The sequence below is a fragment of the Trichechus manatus genome, unplaced genomic scaffold (genome assembly GCF_000243295.1).
Source record: "Trichechus manatus latirostris isolate Lorelei unplaced genomic scaffold, TriManLat1.0 scaffold00254, whole genome shotgun sequence".
Classification (NCBI taxonomy): domain Eukaryota; kingdom Metazoa; phylum Chordata; class Mammalia; order Sirenia; family Trichechidae; genus Trichechus; species Trichechus manatus.
Window position 1 is genome coordinate 832,249 of NW_004444190.1, and position 23,265 is coordinate 855,513.

At 41.4% G+C, this 23,265-nt stretch overlaps 1 protein-coding gene across 1 annotated transcript in view; it reads left to right on the forward strand.

The window, feature by feature from the left end:
- Window positions 1–7,282: 7,282 nt before the first annotated feature.
- ENPP6 (ectonucleotide pyrophosphatase/phosphodiesterase 6) overlaps window positions 7,283–23,265 on the forward strand; it is a 212,846-nt gene continuing 196,863 nt past the window's right edge. The window contains exon 1 of the mRNA XM_004389670.1: window positions 7,283–7,608. Coding sequence (XP_004389727.1) covers window positions 7,368–7,608 — 241 coding nt within the window. The 5' untranslated portion in view covers window positions 7,283–7,367. The remainder of the gene's footprint in view (window positions 7,609–23,265) is intronic.

Consider the following 23,265-nt stretch of genomic DNA (forward strand, 5'->3'; position numbering starts at 1 on the left):
TTCTCCTGAGGTTTATTTGACTACAAAGTAGTGTAAATTGGGGCTCAAAATCACTTGCAGCGTTGCTTGAAATGAAGAATTCTCAGGGGACTCTTGCTCCATCAGGCATCAAATTTCTTTTAAATTCTTTTTTATTGTTGTGCTTTAAGTGAAAGTTTACAATTCATGTTAGTCTCTCGTATAGAAATTTATACATAGTTTTGTGACCATACTTGCTCCCCCTATACTGTGACAGCACATTCTTCCTTTCCACCCTGGATTTCCCGTGTCCATTCAACCAGCTTCTGACCCTCTCTGCCTTCTCATCTCACCTCTGGATGAGAGTTGCACATTTAATCTCATGTATGTACTTGAGCTAAGAAGCACACTCTTCACGAGTATCATTTTATGTCCCACAGTCCAGTCCAATCTTTGTCTGAAGAGTTGGCCTCGGGAATTATTTTAGTTCTGGGTTGACAGAGAGTCCAGGGGCCATGCATTCCAGGGTTCCTCCAGTCTCAGTCAGACCATTAAGTCTGGTCTTTTTACTAGAATTTGAGTTCTGCATTCCATTTTTCTCCTGCTCCATCAGGAACGCTCTGTTGTGTTCCCTGTCAGGGCAGTCATTGTGGTAGCTGGGCACCATCTAGTTCTTCTGGTCTCCAGCTGATGAAGTCTCTGGTTTATGTGGTCCTTTCTGTCTCTTGGGCTAATACTTTCCTTATGTCTTTGGTGTTCTTCATTCTCCTTTACTCTGGGAGGTTGGGACCAATTGATGCATCTTAGATGGTCACTTGCTAGCTTTTAATACCCCTAACGTAAGGCAGACTGATTTTATACTGATCTCTCCATCTAAGTACCTTGCAGCTTGCTGGTTGAAAATGTTGCATATCTGTCATGGATATATACTGCATTTGATTAGGGAAGCAAATGTGATCTAGAATTCTTTTTCTTTTATTCTTGATCATATGCAAGACCTGTAGGTCATTAAAGCAGCCTTGCAAATAAGAGCACAACCTCATCAGCCCACATTTTCCTTGCAAGGTTGTTGCCTCAACTTTGTTTTTGAAAGCTTTTCATCTGTACAACTGCTTCCCTGGTTGAATTTCTCATTATTTCTCACCCGGATTATTGAAGTCATGTTCTAACAGTCTGCTGGCTGTCTTGTGCCACTTAAACATACACTTTACGTACCTGTAGAAGTGATTCATCTAGAACAGGATATTTAGACAGAACAGAGCTTGGGCTCAGACTGTATACGGAGGGCATTCCACAACCAGCAAAACCGATATATCCTTTATTATATATATATTAGATACAGTTGGAAGAACTGGGAGGATGCTTTAGAGACCCAAGTGACATTTCATGCAATGGTTGGCAAAAAAGGCAAAAAATGAAGTAAAAAAAAATAAATAAAAAGAAAGAAAATAAAATGATAGTGCGGTAGGATTTGGTGGGTAGGGGCAAGGCAGACTCGGCTAAGCTGTGAGCTGGCGGCTCTCTAGCTGAGTGGTGTGGCTCTGTCTGTTGAGAAGCGGCATGGGTTATCCATGGGGTTAGGTGGGCAAGATAAAGGAAAGGGGGGAAAGAGAGAAAAGTAGCCAACAATCAGATAAATACAAATAATAAAAAAATAAAAACAACAACAACAAAATATGGTAGTGGGTACGCCAGCCCTTGGCGGTAAGGCAGAATTGGGGTGGCAGAGAGCTGATGTCTCTCTTGCCAAGTGGCATGGCATGGCCTGTCAGGAAGGGGCAGAGGCAACACAGAGCATAGGTGAGAGGGAGAAGGAAAAGGAGAAGAGGAAAGATTAAGAAAAATAAAAAACATGGTGCCAATGGAGGTAGCCTGTGGGGGCAGTGCAGACCCATGGAAGCCATATGCCTGAGGCTCTCTAGCCAAGCTGTACAGCACAGCCACCAAAAAGTTGGGGTGGTGCACAGGGCTGGGTATATGGGATAAAGGAAAGGAAGGAAGGGAGAGAGAGAGAAGAAACAATAACAACAAAAAATAAAATGGCACTGAGGGATCTGGTCAGTGACGATGATGCAGATCTGGGAGGCCAAGTGCAGTGACTCTCCAACCAAGCTGTGCAGCCCGGCCCCTCTGGAAAGGGTGGGGTGGTGCACAGGGCTAGGTGGGTGGGAGAAAGGAAAGGAGAGAGAGAGAAGAAACAGAAAAAAAGAAGAAAAAGAGCAAAAAAAAAACCAAAAAATCACAGCCAGCCAATAAAAGGAGAGGATGGCACACGGGGCTAGCTTGGCAGGAGAAAGGAAATGAAGGAAGAGAGAGACTGAGAATAAACAAACAAACAAAAAAAGCCAAAAAAAAAAAATTAAAAAACAAACAAACAAAGAACAAAGCAAACAAACCAAAAAAATCACAGCCCTGTCAAGAAGGGGAGGGGATGGCACATGAGGCTAGCTGGGCAGGAGAATGGAAAGGAAGGGAGAGAGAGAGAGAGAAGAAACAACAACAACAAAAAAGTATAAAAAAAATCAAAAAACAAACAAAAATACAAACCAACCAACCAAACAACAACAAAAAAAATGGCACTGAAAGTGTCGGCTTGTGGTGGTGGGCCTGACCCTAGCAGCAGTGAGCTAGTGTCAGTCCAGCCAAGCAACCATGGCCCGTTGGCAAACAGCAGAGTAGTGGGAAGAAGGATGGGGGTTGGGAAAGCATGTATCCCTGGTTATTGGGTGCACCGTCCTGCTGGGAGCTCTGTGGAGTTACCTTCCTGTGCTCCCTGTCCGAAGTCCTTGGTGGCTGAGATCCAAGATAGTGAATCCAGGTGGCAGTGAGCTGGTGTCTCTCTGGCCAAGCAACCATGACCCATCGGCAAGTCAAGGGTTGTGGCAGGAATTTTGAGGAGGTAATACTGCTAATTTCTAGGGAAAATAGGGGTTGAAATGGGCCAACATGGGCTGACATGAGCCACCACTTTCGAATCTTATTGATTTTAGAGCTAGAAATGACCTTAAGGCTTCTGTCACTTTTCAGAGGAGAAAACTGAAGCATGGAAAGTCAATTTGTTCAGAATCACACAATTGTATAAAGCTAGAATCTAGATTCTGGAATCGTGTCTTCTTTCTCCAAGATCAGGATTCTTTCCTTGCACCTCCCATTCCCTCCATGGAGGCGAGGCAGCAGAGGCTGACCAACATGGGAAACATATTCCTAAGTGCCCATGAGTGTCCCTAGCAAGACCTGGAACAACTTTCAGGGAAAAAATGGTTCCAAGGTCCAGAGGAAATGTTTCATTTTTCTGCATTATCTGGGTAAAACCTCTGTGGGCAATCACCTTATACCATTGCCACCCTTTGGAAAACAAGTGGCAAGAAGCAATGATAAGTACTAGGTGCTGATAACCATCCCCAAGGGAGGACCTCTAGATGATAAACCCACAAGATCTTGAACCACAAGATTTTGGACACTTAATATTAACCACATTTTTCAGATTTATTGCCTACTTAGCTTTTATTTTCAACCTTTTCTAAGTCAGAAGATACAAGACCAGGGATATGACCATGAACAACAATAAGATTTACTTGGTTTAAGTTCCATCTCACATGTTTCTTTCTCTTTTCAGATATTGATATGTATATTAGAGATGCTTATTTACAATAATTTATTGATTCAAAATTTTAGAGAAACTATCTAAATGTTAGCATATAACAATATGACCTTCAACATCATCATAGAGCAAATATGATGCATATTAACAATTCCCTCACCCTAGTTACATCACAGCAATATCCATAGAGCCTTGGGAAACGTTCGGGATCTGGGAACACTCTAGGTTAGAGTGGGTTAGTTCAGAGTTGTCATCCTCAACAGCTGGACAAGGCACTCAGGGAGCCATATTTTGGGTGTACACCCTGCTAGGGGTAGAGAGAAGTGGATGCCCCTTTTGTAACATTTGGGTTTTGGTATAAAGTTAGGTGATCTATGGACAAATGCCTGGACCTTCAGATTAAAAGTTTGATGCTTTACTGACTGAGCTATCTGGGTGTTGGAGGCTCCTTTCATACTCATTTTTAAAACGTAGGGTGCTTAACCTTTCCCAAATGAACGTAGGGCCAGACGGACTACCCCTGACAAAATCATCTGGACTTGTACTATTATACCAGCTCCACAGTCCAGAAACCCCTGAACTGCTCAGGAAATGACATAGAGGAGCACATCTAGCTGGGTCTGCTGCCTCCTTGGGTCCTCACTCACCATGGGAGGAAAGTCTTCTTTTAATATGTGTCATGGTTGGTGTCAGGGCAGCTCATCAGCACATCAGCAGCTTCTCCTGTCCTTGCTCCCTTCCTTCTTTTCTTTCTTGTTTTTTTGGAACAACAATAATACCACACAACTCAAACAAATATAAACAACAGTATGTTTTCAAGCTAACAAACATTAAAAACAAGCCTCCTCTATTTTTATTTTTAAAATTATAAGCAGCATTACTTCTTATTATAAAAAATTAATCTGATCCTTGTCTGAGTAATCTGGTGAATGTGTTTCCTGTTTTTTGCAGCACAATTTAGGAAGTGACACAGTTGTCACAGGTAAGGACTTGAACTTTAAACAATAGAACAAAAGAAGAGGAAAAGAAGGCACAGGCACAAGACCAGGTGGGAGAGGTATTTTAGAATGGATCAAGATTAGGGTGGCTGGTGGCAGACTGCCTTCAGTCCCTATGAAACTTGTCCCTGAGCCTTGCAAGTTTCATCAGGATCCAAGCAAAATTATTATGCTGTAATTTCTAGGAGCCCTGGTGGTGCAGTGGTTAAGAGCCCGGCTGTTAACCCAAAGGTCGGCAATTTAAATCTACCATTGCCCCTTGGAAACTCTATGGGGCAGTTCTACTTTGAATATATAGGTTGCTATGAGTCAGAATTGACTCAATGGCAACAGGTCTAATAATTTCTAACATTTGCTAAGCACTTACTATGGGCCATGCACATTTATAAGCCTTCCACAAATTATTTAATTTAATTTTATGACAACTAAAAGAACCACTCTAGGTCCCTGGGTAGTACAAATGGTTTGTGCTCAACCACTAACCTAGAGGTTGGTGGTTCGAACCTACCTAGAGGTGTCATGGAAGAAAGACCTGACGATCTGTTTCTTTAAAGATTACAGCCAAGAAAACCCTATGGTTGAAAATGACTCAATGGCAATGTGTTTGGTTTTTCTGGTTTAGGGTACCCCCAGAATCAGTGGATTTAGCGCTAACTACATCTCCTCAGATGCCACAACTTTGCTTTGCTTCCTGAAAGTGAAGAAGACTTGAAGCACTTACTGATGAAGATCAAAGTCCGCAGCATTCACTATGGATTACACTTCAACATAAAGAAAACAAAAATCTTCGCAACTGGACTAATAAGCAACATCATGATAAACGGAGAAAAGATTGAGGTTGTCAGGGATTTCATTTTACTTGGATACACAATCAACACCCATGGAAGCAGCTGTCAAGAAATCAAAGTACACATTGCATTGGGCAAATCTGCCGCAAAAGACCTCTTTAAAGTGTGGAAAAGCAAAGATGTCACTTTGAGGACTAAGGTATGCCTGACCCAAGCTGGACAATGAATACGGAAGACTGAAGAAGAATTGACGCCTTTGAATTATTGTGTTGGTGAAGAATATTGAATATACCATGGATTGCCAAAAGAACAAACAAATCTGTCTTGGAAGACGTACAACCAAAATGCTCCTTAGAAGCAAGGATGGCGAGACTACATCTCACATACTTTGGACATGTTGTCAGGAAGGATCAGTCCCTGGAGAATGACATCATGCTTGGTAAACTAGAGGGTGAGCAAAAAAGAGGAAAACCCTCAACGAGGTATATTGACACAGTGGCTGCAGCAATGAGCTCAAGCATAGCAACACCTGTGAGGATGGCGCAGGACTGGGCATTGTTTCGTTCTGTTGTGCATAGGGTCACTATGAGTTGGAAGCTACTCGACGGCACCTAACAACAACAACGTCTCTTGATCCACTTGTGCCTGGCTGGTTGTTTCTAACTCTGATTTTCCATTTTGGACTCTTGTCTTCCAGCTCTGGATCTCTTTACTGCCATGTTGGAGCAGGGCTACCTCAGACCAATCTACAGTGATGACCAACTCTGGGACCTTCTCTCTGGATCTATGGCTCTCCTATAAGCCACTTCCTCCTACAGACAAGTCCAGACTTCAGCAACTTGTTATTTGAAAAATAAAACACTAAACTGAACATATAGATGCATATTAAAAAAAAAGGGGGAGCTACGATGTTGTCTTAGTTATCTAGTGCAGCTATAATAGAAATACCACAAGTGGATGGCTTTAACAAATGGTAATTTATTCTCTTACAGTCTAGGAGGCTAGAAGTCTGAATTCAGGGCACCAGCTCCAGGGGAAGGCCTTCTCTCTCTGTTGGGTCTGGGGGAGGTCGTTGTCATCAATCTTCACCTGATCTAGAAGCTTCTCAGTGCAGGAACCTTGGGTCCAAAGGACGTGCTCCCCTCCTGGTTCTTCATTCTTGGAGGTATGAGGTCCCCCTGTCTCTCTGCTTGCTTCTTTCTTTTATGTCTCAAAAGAGTTTGACTCAAGATACAACCTAAACTTGTAGATTGAGTCCTGCTTCATTAACATAACTGCCTCTAATTAAGCCTCATTAACATCATAGAGGTAGGATTTACAACACATAGGAAAATCAAATCTGATGAAAAAATGGAGGACAGTCACACAATACTGGGAAGCATGGCCTAGCCAAGGTGACACACATTTTGGGAGGACACAATTCAATGCATAACAGATGTAGACAAATAATTTGTTTTTAAATGCTATGACTGTGGAGATGCTGTGGAAAAGCTGGCAAATAGGGCCACTTAAATTTATTATCTCTTGTTTATATAGTGAGTTTAAAGGTTTGTGTTACTAAATTTTAAGTGAAAAAGTCACTAAGGGAGTTTAAATCAGGCAAAGGACTGGGATAACATCAAATTAAAAGACAGCCCTTTTCCTCGGCTCCTCCCTTTGGTTAGCCCAGCTGTGAAGTCTGTGTTGACTGTTGTCTTCTAAAGTTCTATCCCCTGTGGGTGCTGTACTCCTGGAACATTCACCAAAAATAATAAGGTTGCACTCTCTCCTCTGATGTTAATTCTGGCTTGTTTGGAGATCTGGCTTATCCCAAGGTGTCAGTCTGTGGACTTCCTAGTAGAGGATGAGCAGAGATTTTTTAAAAGGGGGTGCTATACCTTTAAATTCTGCAAGTGAACTTGGCTCAGTAAGGCCAGCAGCTCAAAGTCCAGCCCCTAGAGGAGAGAATAGCTACAGAATCTCTATCCTCAGTCTCTGCAAGGGGACGGCTGTGCCAGCCAGGCTTGGCAGGCTCCTGACAGCATGGCAGTGAAGCTCAGGGCCCTCCTGCTGGTCCTTGGGCTCAGCCTGGCTCAGCCAGCCTCTGCCCACCGGAAACTCCTGGTGTTTCTGCTGGATGGTTTTCGATCAGACTACATCAGTGAGGAGAGCCTGGAGTCCTTGCCTGGTTTCAAAGAGATTGTGAGCAGGGGAGTAAAAGTGGATTACTTGACCCCAGACTTCCCCAGTCTCTCTTACCCCAATTACTACACCCTGATGACTGGTGAGTACTATGTCCTCTTCTTGGTGGGGAGGGTAGTGCTTGAGTCAAATGGTCAACAGTTAGCTCCCAGCATAGGAATCTGATTTAAGTGTTCATGTTTCCTTACTCCTTTGGGGTCCAAAGACTGGACAAGAAGTCTGTGTTGTTGGCTGGAGATTTTTTTTCCACAGTTGTGTTTTCCCCAAAAGTTGTCCTGAGGACGTTTTGTGGAAATGGATTGTTCTGACGATAAAATAGTGGTTATATGTTTTACAAATAAAAATTCTAACTAAGCACGTATTTTCTAAGTTCATGTTTAAGTGCTTGGCAGTGGCTCCTGTGTCAGTACCACATTTCCTCATACCTTTGCTCTGCAGTCATCTGTCAGCATGGAGGCTTGCTCATCAATGTGCTCAACTATGTAAGTCACACGGGGGACCCTTCCTCAGAGGGGGCTCATGTTCCTGGATTACTTGGTGGGGAGTTTTAGGTCAATCCCACCTTCCCTTTCTTCTGCCTTTTTGAGCCTATGTAAAACGACATGCAGAAGAAAAAAATGTGTTATGTAGTTCAGATTTCTCATTTTTAAGTTCCAACACCTGTTAAAAACAAAGCTAAAGCAAAAACAAAACAAACAAACAAAAAAGCTCAGCTAACCGAGACTGTACCTGGGCTTGGGAAAGCTGACTTGCCTAAAGATGGATGACCTGCATCTGGAATTGCCAGAACTCCAAGTGCAATACTACTAACTTGATCTGCTATCTACGTGATAGAATTCGCAGCTCTCTTTCTGCTCACACAGTTGGATTCCCAGCTTCAGTGTCTTCTTTAGCTAACCTTTGTAAGGGCCAGCAATTGGTGCTTGGAAAGAATTAAGCAAAATATCTAGACAGGCTGTTAAAAATGCACTGTTATTGCTGGTGATGCAGGACTTAGCTATGTGCTCTGAGCACAGGGAGAACTCTAAATTATGTTAACAGAAAGGGGATAAGAACTCTTGCATCTCATTATGTATGCCAGCAGAACAGAAAAGCCACAGGAATCTGGAAATACAAATTGGCGTCTGTGCCTGCATGCATGGGTGCTGTATACATGTGTACGTAAAAGTGCCGTAAACGGATGCCCCAAATCAAAGGGAAACGATACTTTGGAGAATTAGAAATGAAAGGATGGAGAAAAAGATCAGGCTGCACATAAGCAAGGAATCTATTTATTTATTGTTTTATTTCTCCCAATAGACAAGCAACCCAGGTCTCTAAGCTGAACAAGCTTGACAAGAGCCTCCTCTTGTCCTCACTCGGCACGTGTCTTCCCTTGCAGGGCAGCAGTTTTCAGGCTGCTGGGTCACACACAGATGTTATTGTGTGTCACAAGCCCGAATTCAGTTCAGTCCAGAGAGCTTCACAGACACAGATTGCCCCCCTCCAGTACTCTTTCAGAGCCTTGCTGGCAGATGCAATTCATAAACTGCCATGTGCAGATTTCCCCCATCTCAGTGGGAAATGAACAAAATCCATTCTAGAAACTCAGACTCCACTCAGTCAAAAAGGACCTTAAAAACTCCACAGAGCAGCAGTCAGAGTCACACTCCTGCTGATGACACGAGGAATTATGTGCACACAGAAACACACCTTCTTTCCAGGCTACAGGTGTTTTCACTGGTCTAGTCATGAGAAAAGAGCCTTTTCCATGTGCACAGTGCAGTCTCCATGATTCTGACCAAGTTCTTATCCTCACTTTCACACTGAGTCTGGTCTGAGCCACAAGATCTCAATATATGCTATCTCTGTACATTTCCAGATGGCAAAACGAATTATCTGATATGAAGCGCTACTTTGCACAGGTTGTGTCTAGCCAGGCTCATGTTTATGTACTAATGTCTTTGAGTGTGATTTGTCATCTCCCTACCGAACAAACTTACAAGCTTGGAGCTGTGATTTGCAGGTGGGAGAGCCCAGGCCAAGAAGCTAGTATCATTTCCACTGTCTCGGCACTAATTCTCAAGGCTAAATTTAGGCTATTTCCCCCAAGTATCCTTGCTTAATTTTTAACTAATGTTAAAAACAAAACAAAACAAACAAAAAAACCTCCTTTTTTTCATATGTTGCTGTTGCTAGGTGCTGTCCAGTCAGTTCCTACTCATAGCAACCCTATGTACAACAATAAGAAATACTGCCCGGTCCTGTGCCATCCTCACAATCCTTACTATGCATGAGCCCCTTGTTGCAGCCACTGTGTCAGTCCATCTCATTGAGGGTCTTCCTCTTTTTCACTGACCTTCTACCAAGCATGATTTCCTTTTCCAGGGACTGGTACCTCCTGATAACAAGTCCAAAGTATGTGAGACTTAGTCTCGCCATCCCTGCTTCTAAGGAGCATTCTGGCTGTACTTCCTCCAAGACAAATTTGTTTGTTCTTCTAGCAGTCCATGGTCTATCAATTGGGAATTATACTTAAACAGATTATTTGAGCATTTTTTGAACCAACAAAAGTGTCACGCTAGATCCTTTGGTACCAAAATATATGCTGTTTTAGGGTTCCTCAGTATTCACCTCAGTATTCATAAGAAAACCCTGGTGGCACAGTGGTTAAGGGCTATGGCTGCTAAGCAAAAGGTCAGCAGTTCAAATCCACCAGGCACTCCCTGGAAACCCTGTGGGGCAGTTCTACCCTGTCCTGAAGGGTTGCTATGAGTCAGAATTGATATGAAGGCAATGGGTTTGGTTTGGGTTTTTTAACATTCATAAGAGAGACTATAATCTCATTTCATCATGTGAATTATTGCCAAAAGACATAAAGCCCTTGGTGTTCTCCTCTTTACATGATGATATCGATGGCTATTGGAGAGAACACTGGCTTTGGGGCTGAGAGGACTTGGTTGGAGCTTTTGCATGGTCAGGAGGACGCTGGGAGACTCTGGGCAAGCCATTGCACTTCCCCGTGCCTCAGTTTCCTTCCTCATCTATAAAATAAAACAAGATGCACTGCAGGGTCCTAGTTCAGGCCAGGATGTCAGGTGCTGCTGGGTGCAGACGTGAAAGTAAACAGTTCATGGGGAGTTAGGAAAGTTAGCATTGGCCTCTCTTGGGAGGCCTTCGTGTAGAAAATAAGCAAATGACTGAAATTAGAAACTAGAGAGAGAGAATTTCATGGAAAGCTACATGGATGGTGATGGTAGATCAACAGTCACAGGACTTGTAGAACCTTGGAAATCATGTAGCCTAGTCCCTGACATGAAGTCACTGTGGCTGAATAATTTTTTTACTCAAACCATGTTTGCCTCATGCCAAATGTGAACAAAACAACACAAATGAGCAAGAAGATCCATTAAACAATTGGTTGCTGGGGCACATAGGCTCTGAAAACAGAGCCTTTCGCACACTTAACGGCTAGCCAAAAGGTTGGTGACTCAAGTCCACCCAGAGGCAGTTCAAGTCCACATAGAGGTGCTCTAAAGAAAGTCCTGGCAATCTACTTCTGAAAAACCAGCCACTGAAAACCCCATGGAGCACAGTTCTACTCCGACACACGTGGGGTCGCTGTGAATTGGCAATCGCCTCAACAGCAACTGATTTGGTTCTCCCAGGGAAGTTATATTCAAGTTGAGGAGGAGAGATACACCTGAGAAATGATACCTATGAATACTCTAAAATGAATGACAAGGCTTCAAGGGGTAGTTTCCCAATGTGCTATAGAAGATCAGAGGCGAGAATTTCCTTCCAGTTAGTGTAGCCTGGGAAAGCATTTTGAAGGAGGTGGAATCTGAACTGGAATAAACAGTAAATATCTTACTTTATGTAATAGTTATCTTTCTGAAGAGCTGAGTGTGGATCAGCTAAATTTTAGTTAAAACACAACCACAGTTTTAATGCTATTGGAATGCTTTCTGTTTTCATATATTGTACTGTGAATCTTTTTGTAAGGTTATTCTTTCTGTGGGGTCAATCCACATTTGATTTAAGTGAAATTTAGCTAAAAAATCCATGGAAGAAAGCAGTGAATTGTTCCACCCAGGTCATGAGTACTAGAAATGCTGCATATGTTTTGAGGCAGCATTGTTTTGCTAAGGCTAATGGCAATATTCAGAGTCCTGACTGTCCTGGAGTGCTGAAGAGGTCCTGCTTGTGATCTGAGACCCAGGACAGAACTCTCCCCAGGGCTGGTGATTGAGAGCCTGAATAAAGAAAATGCTTTATTAAACCTCTGCTTGAATCAAAGCAAAAATAAGCATGTTAACTGCTCCACGTTAATGTATGTGTGAGTGTATTTCCTAGTGCACTCCCAGAAATTATATGTGAAGCAAATTCTTACCAAACACAAAGTACCCAACATTCTGGAATAAGAGATGGCAGAGTAAGTCTCCGGCTCTTAAGAAAGTATCTGATTTAAATTAAAAATGGCCGTCACATAGACCAAAGGAAATTCATGCAGAAAGTGCTTGAACAATCATGTTTTGGAAAAAAACCCACATCCTCAGGCTTGTGCAGAATTCAAGCTTCACTCGGGGGGCTGCCCACAGCCCTTTGCACACCCCTAGTGCAGAGTAGCATGGAAATAGCCTCCCTGGCTCCCTGTCCTCTCCTACCCCAAAGATTGGCATTTACATGGGGACATTCACCTCTGTGTGTTAGCTTTCTCAGAAGAAACCAAATACCAGTTGCTGTCAGTTAACTCCAACTCATGGTGACACCACATGTGTCAGAGAAGAACTGTGCCCCATAAGGTTTTCAATGGCAGATTTTTCAGAAGTAGATCACCAGGCCTTTCTTCTGAGATGCCTCTGGGTGGACTTGAACCTCCAGCCTTTTAGTTAGCAGCCAAGCTCATTAACGGTTTGCAGCATCCAGGAACTTCTAGATATAGACACCTCCTCTAATAAATTATCTAGATTTGCTGTGTCTTCTTCCTCTTCTCTCGTTTACTCTGCAGCCTCTCCAATAATGCTCTTGTTTTCACCAGTGACCTCCCAGTAGCCAGATTCAATGGTCACTCCTCAGCCTTCATTTGCCTTGGCCCAGCAGCAGCGTTTGGCACAGCCCTGCTTACTCCGTCCTCACCACTTACTTGGCTCCCAGGATCAAGTCCTCTCTCGGTTTCTTCTTATTTCACTGACTACCCCTTGATCCCCTCTTTTGGTTCCACCTCATCTTCCTGACCTCTCTTTCTTTCCCAGCCCAAGTCAGCTGTACTTTCAAGATGGCTCCTGAAACCTACTGCTCTCCACCTTCACCGCCAGCACCTGGCCCAAGCTATCACTAATGATTGCCTGCAGCCTCCTAACTGTTCTCACTACCTCCACCCTCTCTGCCCTACAGTCTATTCTCCGTGTTGTAACCAGTGCAGTCCTGTTACAACACATGTCTGATCATTCACTCCTCTGTTGAAGCTTTCCAGTAGGCTCTGATTTCCCTCTGAGTAAAATCTAAAGTCCTTACAGATTACACACTTAAGCAGTAAGGTTAGGCTAATTTATAGACCTGGCCCCAGATGGTCACATATTGAACAAGGCTAGCTCCTTTCTCACCTCATTTCTGACCACACTCCTTGCTTCCTCACATGAGCCACTTTGGTGTCCTTGCTGTGCTGGGTATGTGCCCACCTTAGGCCCCTTGCACTTGCTGTTCCTTCTGGCTAAACAGTCTTCCCCAGATAAAACCAAGGGCTGCTCCCTCACTTTTCCTAGATCTCTTCCCCTAGTCACTGTATCAAATATGCGTTCCCTGGCTACCATAACTAAAATAGCTCACCAACACTCCATCATCCTCTATTCCTCTTATTCTCCTTATTTTTTGTCATAGCACTAATTTATTTCTTTATTTCTATCTTTTCTAAATAAAATTTACACAGTGAAGGAACATAATAACAATCATCAAAAAGTTCAGAGTTTCTGAGAAATTATTCCTTATGACATTGATTTTGGATGCTTCTAAACAAATGAAGACAGGGAAAAAATGAAATCGTGCTTCACTTCTCCAAAGTAACAATATAGTAGCCATTTAGGTGAACTGATGACCACTTACGTCTATTAGTCTTACCTATCACAAAATATGTCTATAATTTTTGTTTTAATTTTTTTAAATTTTATTTGATTATAAGGTTAGAGACAGAAAGAGGGTGGAAGGGAGAGTTACTCATGAGGCAAGGGCTGTGCCAAAGTAGGGGATTAGAGGGGCTGTGATATTAGGCGGAAATTTAACCAGAGCATCTGAAGTAGCATAGCCGGAGGGAGAATCCTAATTGTAGTTAGGATTGTTGAAGACAGGAAAATAGAGGCAGTAGCAAAGCACTGAATGAGGCAAGTGGTTTAGAACCAATGCTGGGACCCGGGAGAGGATTGTGAAGGTCTAGTATTATGTGGTCCCTCTGTGAGACCTACATATGGGTCTGGCACCTTAAAGGACCTGGCAGGGTCAAACACCATCCTTGTGTTCTCATCAACATCCCATGTTTTTTATGTGGCCAGATTGTCTATGCAGGCATCATGAGAGGCTCCTTTATATTTGAAATTGAGGAATGAATGGTGACTCTACGCCGCCAATGGAAGAATGAGGGCTTTTTAAGATCGACCACTTCCATTCCCCAAATTTACTCACTGAGTTTCTGCTGGTTTCTGCCCTGTAATTTAGGCAGACAAGATATAGTGAAAAGAGCTAAGGATTAGGGGAAGAACATCTAATTTCATCTATTCTGCCATTTTTTGACTCTCAGAGTAATTTGGAAATTTTTTTTTTTTTTTTAGTTTTAATATTCTTTATCAGTAGAATGGAGAAAGTAAAACATTCTCAAAAGGTTTTTTGTGAGAATAGAGTGAGAAAATATATGTGTAAAATCACCATTATAAAAGCTGATACAGGAGAGGCAGGGCCAAAGATGGCAGAATAGTCAGATGCTTCCTGTTGTCCCTCTTACAACAAAGACTGAAAAAACAAGTGAATATATATGACAGTCTAGGAACCCTAATCATCTAAGACAAAACTGAAGAATTGGACTGAGAGGCAGGTGGAAGGAGAATTCAGAAGCAAGCAGAAATGCAAAACTACAGATTGCAGGATCACTGGTGCCCTTCTAGCTGAGTCTGCACAGCACACACAGGCTGAGGCAAGCAACAACATCCCAAGCCAAGGCCCACCGCATCTGGTGCAGCCAAGCAGCAGTGAATCTCTTCGCACCTCCAGAACCAAACAGAAGCAACACCAGACCTGCAAAAATTAAGTGCAAGCTACCAACCTACCGTGTGCACTGGAAAAATAATCCCTCCCCACCAGAGCTTCACAGTGGAGAAGCACTTCCTTCCCCTCACCCATCCCCTCACCCACCCTGCTCCAACACCAGTCCCACAGCATTCAACAACGCCACACCCCCTAAGCTGGGAACTCAGGGCAAGTTGGGAAGCCCTGCCCCTTCACCTAGCCACTGGCATATGGGGTCCATGGACTTGCAGCGACCTTCATCCTGCCCAGTCCCTTGTGGGCCAATTCAACACCGCACACCCTCATTAGCATGAAACAGCAGGGCATACAACTGAAGCCCATTTTCACCTGCAGCAGCCAAAGGGGAGCTGCAGATTTGTGACATTCGACACCACCCACTCCCTAAGAAGGGACCTCACCCACCCAAACCAGGGCCTGAGGGCCAGCAGTACCATCCACTCCATCTAGCCACCCAGGACAGGGACTTGAGAATTAGTGGTGCCTCCCAATCCCTCCATCCAATGACATTGGGTGCCCAAAGACCAGCTACACTGCCCCCCCACAACTACTCACTCTAGTGAACAGGGACGAACCCTTCATCCAGGCCCCCAGGGGTAGCCGACAGCCCCCTGCCTTGTGCCGCAAAACACCTGCCCCCACTGCAACCAGAGAACTGTGCCTGCTCTGAACATTCCCACACAGCCCTGCCTGCCTAGGACTGTAGGTGAGAACATGCACCACACACAGTGAACAATGACCCAGACACCTGTGCCCTGAATAATCACACCCCTGCAAGAACAGTGAACAGACTCTCACACACCTGGTAACATCTAGTAGCTGCTCTGACCACCTAGAGACAGGATGTGAGAGCTTCAATGATGCCAACAGGCAATGGAGAACACATGCCCAGCCTACTTGGGCATATCAAAACAAAACAAAAAATACAGAATGCAGTAAACAAAAATACAATAAATAAATAAATATAATAACTTATTGATGCCTCAGAGACAGCAGTCAATATCAAATCATATAAAGAAGCAGGACAAGATGGCTCCAGCAAGCAACCAAAATAAAGAACCAGAAAAACCTTCTGGAGGTAGATAAGAAATGGAACTACCTGATAAAGAATTCAAAAGACTAATATACAGAGCTCTCCAAGAGATCATGAAGGAGATCAGGCAAAACTCAGACCATGCCAAGGAACATACAGACAAAGCAATAGAAGAATTCAGGAAAATAATACAAGGGAAAAAAAGAAAAAACAGAATAAACAGGCTGCTAGAAAACATAGAGAGACAGCAACTAGAAATCCAAAAGCTTAACAATAAAATTTCAGAATTAGAAAACTCAATAGAAGGTCACAGGAGCAGAACTGAGACAATGGAAGTCCGCATTAGTGAGATTGAAGATAAATTCCTTGACACCAATTTGTTTGAGGAAAAATCAGAAAAGAGAATGAAAAAAAATGAGGAAAGTCTAAGTATTATGTGGGATAATATCAAAAACCTACAAGTGATCTGAATACCTGAATGGGGACAGGGGGAGGATAACAGAAAACACAGAGAGAATTGTTGAAGATGTGCTGGTGGAAAATGTCCCTAATAACATGAAAGATGAGAAGATATCTATCCAAGAAGCTCAATGAATCCTATAAAGGATAGATCCCAAAAGAAAGTCACCAAGACATATTGTAATCAAACTTGCCAAAACCAAAGACAAAGAAAAACCTTGAGAGTGGCTAGGGATAAACAAAAAGTCACCTACAAAGGAGAACCAATAAAACTAAGCTCTGATTACTCAAACTATGCAAGCAAGAAAGCAATGAAATGACATATATAAAGTCTTGAAGGAAAAAAATTGCCAGCCAAGAATTATATATCCAGCAAAATTATCTCTCAAATATGATGGCAAAATTAGTCATTTCCAGATAAACAGAAATTCAGGGAATATGTAAAAACCAGACCAAAATTACAAGAAATATTAAAAGCAGTCTTCCGGTTAGAGAAACAACAACATCAGACAACAATCCAAGACTAAGACACAGAACAAATCAACCAGTTATTAACCCACATAGAGAATTCACAAAAACAAATCAAAGCTAAAAGACTGAAAATAGGAACCGGAGACATCAATATGTACACGACGACAACATCAGAACAAAAAAGAGGGAATAAACGGTGTAGTCATAGAACTTCCATCTGGAGAGGAAGTTAAGGTGATGTCAAGAAATAAAAGACTGGTTTAAACTTAGAAAAATAAAGGTAAATTTAAAGGCAACCACAAAGGAAAGTAACAAACCTACCCAACAAAATAAAAAACAAAAATCTAAAGACTCAGCAAACACAAAATCAACAATAATGAAAGAGATGAAAAGAAAATACATAAACAAAAAGAACTCAGCACAGAAAATTAAGCAGAACAAAGAAACTGTTAATACTACACACACACAAAATATATCAAAATGACAACAGTAAACTCATATCTATCAATAATTACACTGAATGTAAATGGCCTAAATGCACCAGTAAACAGACAGTGGCAGAATGGATTAAAAAACATAATCCGTCTACATGATGTCTACAAGAGACACACCTTAGATGCAAAGACATAAGCAAACTAAAACCCAAAAGTTGGGAAAAAAAATATCAAGCAAACAACAACCAAAAGAGAGCAAGAGTGGCAATTTTACCCTCTGATAAAATAGACTTTAAAGCAAAATCCACCATCAAGAATAAAGAGGGACATTATATAATGATTAAAGGGTCAATACACCAGGAGGGCATAACCATAATAAATATATATACACCCAAAGACAGGGCTCCAAAATACATAAAACAAACTCAAACAGCATTGAAAAGAGGAATAAACAGCTCCACGATAATAGTTGGAGATTTCAACACACCACTTTTGGTGAAGGACTGAACTTCTAGAAAGAAACTTAATAAAGATATGGAAGATCTAAATGCCACAATCAACCAACTTGACCTCATAGACATATACAGGATACTCCACCCAACTGCAGCAAAATATACATTCTTTTCCAATGCATGTGGAACATTTTCCAGAATAGATCACATTTTAGGCCACAAAACAAGCCTTAACAAAATCTAAAACATCAAAATAATGCAAGGGATCTTCTTTGATCGTAATGCCATACAAGTAAAAACCAATAACAGAAACTGCAAGGAAAAAAATCAAATACATGGAAACTGAACAACACCTTGCTTAAAAACTACTGGGTAATAGAAGAAATCAAGGATGGAATAAAAAATTCATAGAATCAAATAAGAATGAAAACACATCTCACTAAAACCTTCGGGACACAGCAAAAGCAGTGCTTAGAGGTCAATTTATAGCAATAAATGAACACATCCAAAAAGAAAAAAGGGCCAAAATCAAAACATTAACCCTACAACTCAAACAAATAGAAAGAGAGCAGCAAAAGGAGCACTTAGGCTCCAGAAGAAAGGAAATAATAAAGATTAGAGCAGAAATAAAAGAAATAGAGAACAGAAAAACAATAGAAAGAATAAAAAAAAACAAAAGTTGATTCTTTGAAAAAATCAACAATAAACCATTGGCCAAACTGACAAAAGAAAAATAAGAGAAGAAGCAAATAACCCAAATAAAAAATTAGATGGATGTTATCACTACCGACCCAACTGAAATAAAAAGAATCATAAGAAAATACTATTGTAACCTGATGGTACTGGGTTCTGCCCAGTGCAACCTCTCGAGTCAATTGAGGGACACCACACCTTCGAGAAAGAGAAAGTGGACTTCACTGCAATCAGGTCAAGCAAGGAGCTCAGAGACTAAGTATCAAATAAAACTCCCCAAGGTTGGAGATTCTAGGGCAATTATAGGGTTTGGGATAGGGAACTTATGCATAATTCATGAAGTTTCTGGGAATAAGCAGGCAATTTCAGGAACTAATTAACATGTATGGGGGTGCAGTGGGGATGCAATATGACAGCTGGGGGATATGACACATAAAGTTTATCTAAGGCCAGCTTTTCCACTTATCGCTCATGTCTAAATGGAGGCGAGGTAGCAGTTGAAGTGGCCTTGAGCAGAGAAGCAGTAAGACGACCTTGTGTTGTTACACAGACAGCACAGAAATGTCTTATCGGGAACTCAGAGAGCCTGTCCTGGATGGTGGGGGCGGGGGCATAGTTTAACCTCATCGGTTATATTTCAGAAGAGGGAACAGTTTAAACCTGTCTGTTACAGTACAAAAAACTGTACTCCAACAAATTTGAAAATCTAGAGGAATGGACAAATTTCTAGAAACACACTACCTACCTAAACTAACACAAACCAGTGTAGGAAAACTAAACAAACCCATAAAAAAAGAAGAGATTGAAGAGGTAATTTAAAAAAAAAAAATCCCAACAATAAAAAAAAGCCCTGGTCTGGATGGCTTCACTGGAGAATTCTACCAAACTTTCAGAGAATAGCTAACACCAATACTACCAAAACTATTTCAGAGCATAGAAAAGGAAGGAATACTCCCAAACTCATTCTGTGAAGCTAGCATAACCCTGATACCAAAGCCAGGCTAAGACATCACAAAAAAAGAAAACTACAAACAAATATCCCTCATGAACACAGATGCAAAAATCTTCAACAAAATTCTAGGCAATAGAATTCAACAGTATATCAAAAAAAATAATATATCATGATCAAGTGAGACTCACTCAAGGTATGCAGGAATGGTTCAACATTAGAAAATCAATCAATGTAATCCACTACATAAATAAAACAAAAGAAACACAGAAAAGGCATTTGACAAAATCCAACAACCATTTCTGATAAAAACTCTCAGCAAAATATGAACAGAAGGGAAATTCCTTGACATAATAAAGGGCCAATAATAAAAGCCAACAACCAACATCATTCTAAAGGGAGAAAGACTGAAAGTATTTTCCTTAAGGATGAAAGCAAGACAAGGATGCCCTTTATCACCACTCTTTTTCTCAACATCGTGCTGGAAATACTAGCTAGAAAAATAAATAAAGGGCATCCAAACTGGCAAGGAAGAGGTAAAACTACTCCTATTCACAAATGATATGATCTTATATACAGAAAACCCCAAAGAATCCACAAGAAAGCTACTGGAACTAATAGAAGATTTCAACAAAGTAGCAGGATATACGATCAACATACAAAAATCAGTAGGTTTCCTCTATACCAACAGATAGAATTTCAGAAAGGACATCACCAAATCAATACCATTTACAATAGCCCCCTTCTTGATCAAATGCTTAGGAATAAATCTAACCAGGGGTGTAAAAGATCTACTCAAAGAAAACTACAAGACACTACTGCAAGAAACCAAAAGAGACCTACATAACTGGAAAAACATACCATGCTCAGGGATAGGAAGACTCAACAGTGTGAAAATGTCAGTTCCAAATTCCAACAGCATTTTTTAACGAGATGGAGAAACAAATCACCAACTTTATATGGAAAGGGAACAGACTCCAGATAAGTAAAGTATTACTGAAGAAGAAGAACAAAGTGGGAGGCTTCATACTACCTGATTTTAGAACCTGTTATACCACCATGGTAGTCAAAACAGCCCTGTACTGGTACAACAACAGACACAGACCAGTGCAAAAGAATTGAAAACCCAGACCTAAATCCATCCATCTATGAGTAGCTGATATTTGACAAAGGCTCAAAGTCTGTTAAATGGGAAAAAGACAGTCTCTTTAACAAATGGTGCTGGAATAATTGGATATTCATCTGCAAAAAAATGAAACAGGACCCATTCCTTACACCAGACACAAAAACTAACTCGAAATGGATCAAAGACCTAAATATAAAATCTAAAACGGTAAAGATTATGGAAGAAAAAACAGGGACAATGCTAGGAGCCCTAATACATGGCATAAATAAGATACAAACTGTAACTAACAATGCGCAAATACCAGAAGAGAAACTAGATAACTAGGAGCTCCCAAAAATCAAACACTTAAACACTCATCAAAATACTTCGCCAAAGAGTAAAAAGAGAACCTACAGACTGGAAAAAAAATTTTGGCTATGACATACCAATAAGGGCCTAATCTCTAAAATCTACAAGATACTGCAACAACTCAAAAAACAAAAAGACAAATAATCCAATTTAAAAATGGGCAAAGGATATGAACAGACACTCACCAAAGAAGACATTCAGGTGGCTAATAGCACATAAGGAAATGCTCGCGATTATTAGCTATTGGAGAAATGCAAATCAAAATTACATTGAGATACCATCTCACCCCGCCAATACTGGCACTAATCCAAAAAACACAAAATAACAAAGGTTGAAGAGGTTGTGGGGAGATTGGAATTCTTATGCACTGGTTGTTGGAATGTAAAATTGTACAACCACTTTGGAAAACAATATGGTGCTTCCTTAAAAAGCTAGAAATAGAAATACCATATGGTCCAGCAATCCCATTCCTAGGAATATATCCCAGAGAAATAAGAGCTGTCACACGAATAGACATGTGCATACCCATGTTCATTGCAGCACTATTCACAATAGGAAAAAGATGGAAACAACTTAAATGCCCATCAACAGGCAATGAAATACTGTGCGATGATATAGAACAATGATGAATCCTTGAAACATCTCACAATACAGATGAATCTGGAAGGCATTATTCTGAGTGAAATAAGTCATTCACAAAAGGACAAATATTGTATGAGACCACTATTATAAGAACTCAAGAAAAGATTTACACACAGAATAAAGCATTCTTTGATAGTTACAGGGGAGAGGAGGGAGTGGGAAGGAAATCACTACCTAGATGGTAGAGAGGTGTCAACTTTGGTGATGGGAAGGACAACACACAATATAGGGGAAGTCAGCATAACTGGACCAAAGCACAAATGTACAAGTTTCCTAGACACATCCAAACACTGTGGGACTGAATAGCTGGGGCTGGGGTCTGGGGAACATAATCTCAGGGGACATCTAGGTCAATTGCCGTAACATAGTTTATTAAGAAAATGTTCTACATCCCACTTTAGTGAGTATTGTCTGGGGTCTTAAAAGCTTGTGCGTGGCCATCTAAGATACATCTGTTTGTCCCATTATTTTTGGAGCAAAAGAGAATGAGGAAAACCAAAGACACAAAGAAAATATCAGCCCTAAGGACTAAAGGACCACATGAACCAGAGACTCCACCAGCCTGAGACCAAAAGAACTAGATGGTGCCTGGCTACCACCAATGACAAACCTGACAGGGATCACAGTAAAGAGTCTCGGACAGAGCAGGAGAAAAATGTGGAACAGATTCAAATTCACGTGAAAATACCAGACTTATGGTCTAACAGACTGGAGGAACCTCCGAAACTATGGCCCCGGGATGCTCTGCTAACCTAGAACTGAAACCATTCCTAAAGTTCCACTTTTCAGGCAAAGATTAGATAGGCCTATAAAACAAAAAATAACACACACGAGGAACGTGCTTCTTAGTTCAATCAAATATATGAGACCAAATGGGCAGCTTCTGTCCAAAAGCAGCACAAGAAGGCAGGAAGGGACAGGAAGTGGATAAATGGACACAGGGAACCCAGGGTAGAAAGGGGGAGTGGGCTGTCATATTGTGGGGATTGCAGCCAGTGTCACAAAACAATAAAAGTATAAATTTTTAACTGAGAAATTAACTTGGGCTGTAAACTTTCACCTAAAGCAAAATTTTAAAAAAGAAGAAAAAAAGTTGATACATATTACACACTTTATCAGTAACGTTAGTCTAAATTGTGTTGCTCTAATACGCAACTACAATACATCAGTGGTTTACAACAAGTAAGGTTTGTTTGTCACTCATGTACACGGGTGTAGGGGATTAACTCTGTTCTAGTTCCTCTTCATTCTGGGACCCAGGCTGGAAAAGCAACCTCTAAATGAGACATACACCACCCATCTGTCAGCTTGTCATACTGTGGTGTCTTGTGTGTTGCTATGATGCTGGTAGCTATATTATTAGTATTGCAAACACTACCAGGGTAACTTATGGTAGAAAGCTTTCAACGGAGCTTCCAGACTAAGACAGACTAGGAAGAAAGGCCTGGCAACCTACTTCCAAAAATTAGCCAATGAAAACCTTATGGATCACATCAGAATATTATATAATGCTGGAAGATGAGCCCCCCCTAGGTTGGAAGGCAATCAAAATACACAGGTGGCCACAATAATGGACTCAAGCATATCAGTGATCAAGAGATGGCACAGGACCAGGCAACATTTTGTTCTGTTATACCTAAGGTTGCCATGAGTTGGAGCCTACTTGATGGCCACTAACAACAACAACAACAAAGATATGCTGGCTATGTGACAGAGGGAAAAGGGAAAATGGCAGAGCAACGTGATAACTCTTAAAACTTTTGCACACAGCAGCCATCTAAGATACTCCACTGGTCTCATCCCTTCGGGAGCAAGGGAGAATGAAGAGAACAGGATACAACGAAAAGATTAGTCCAAAGGACT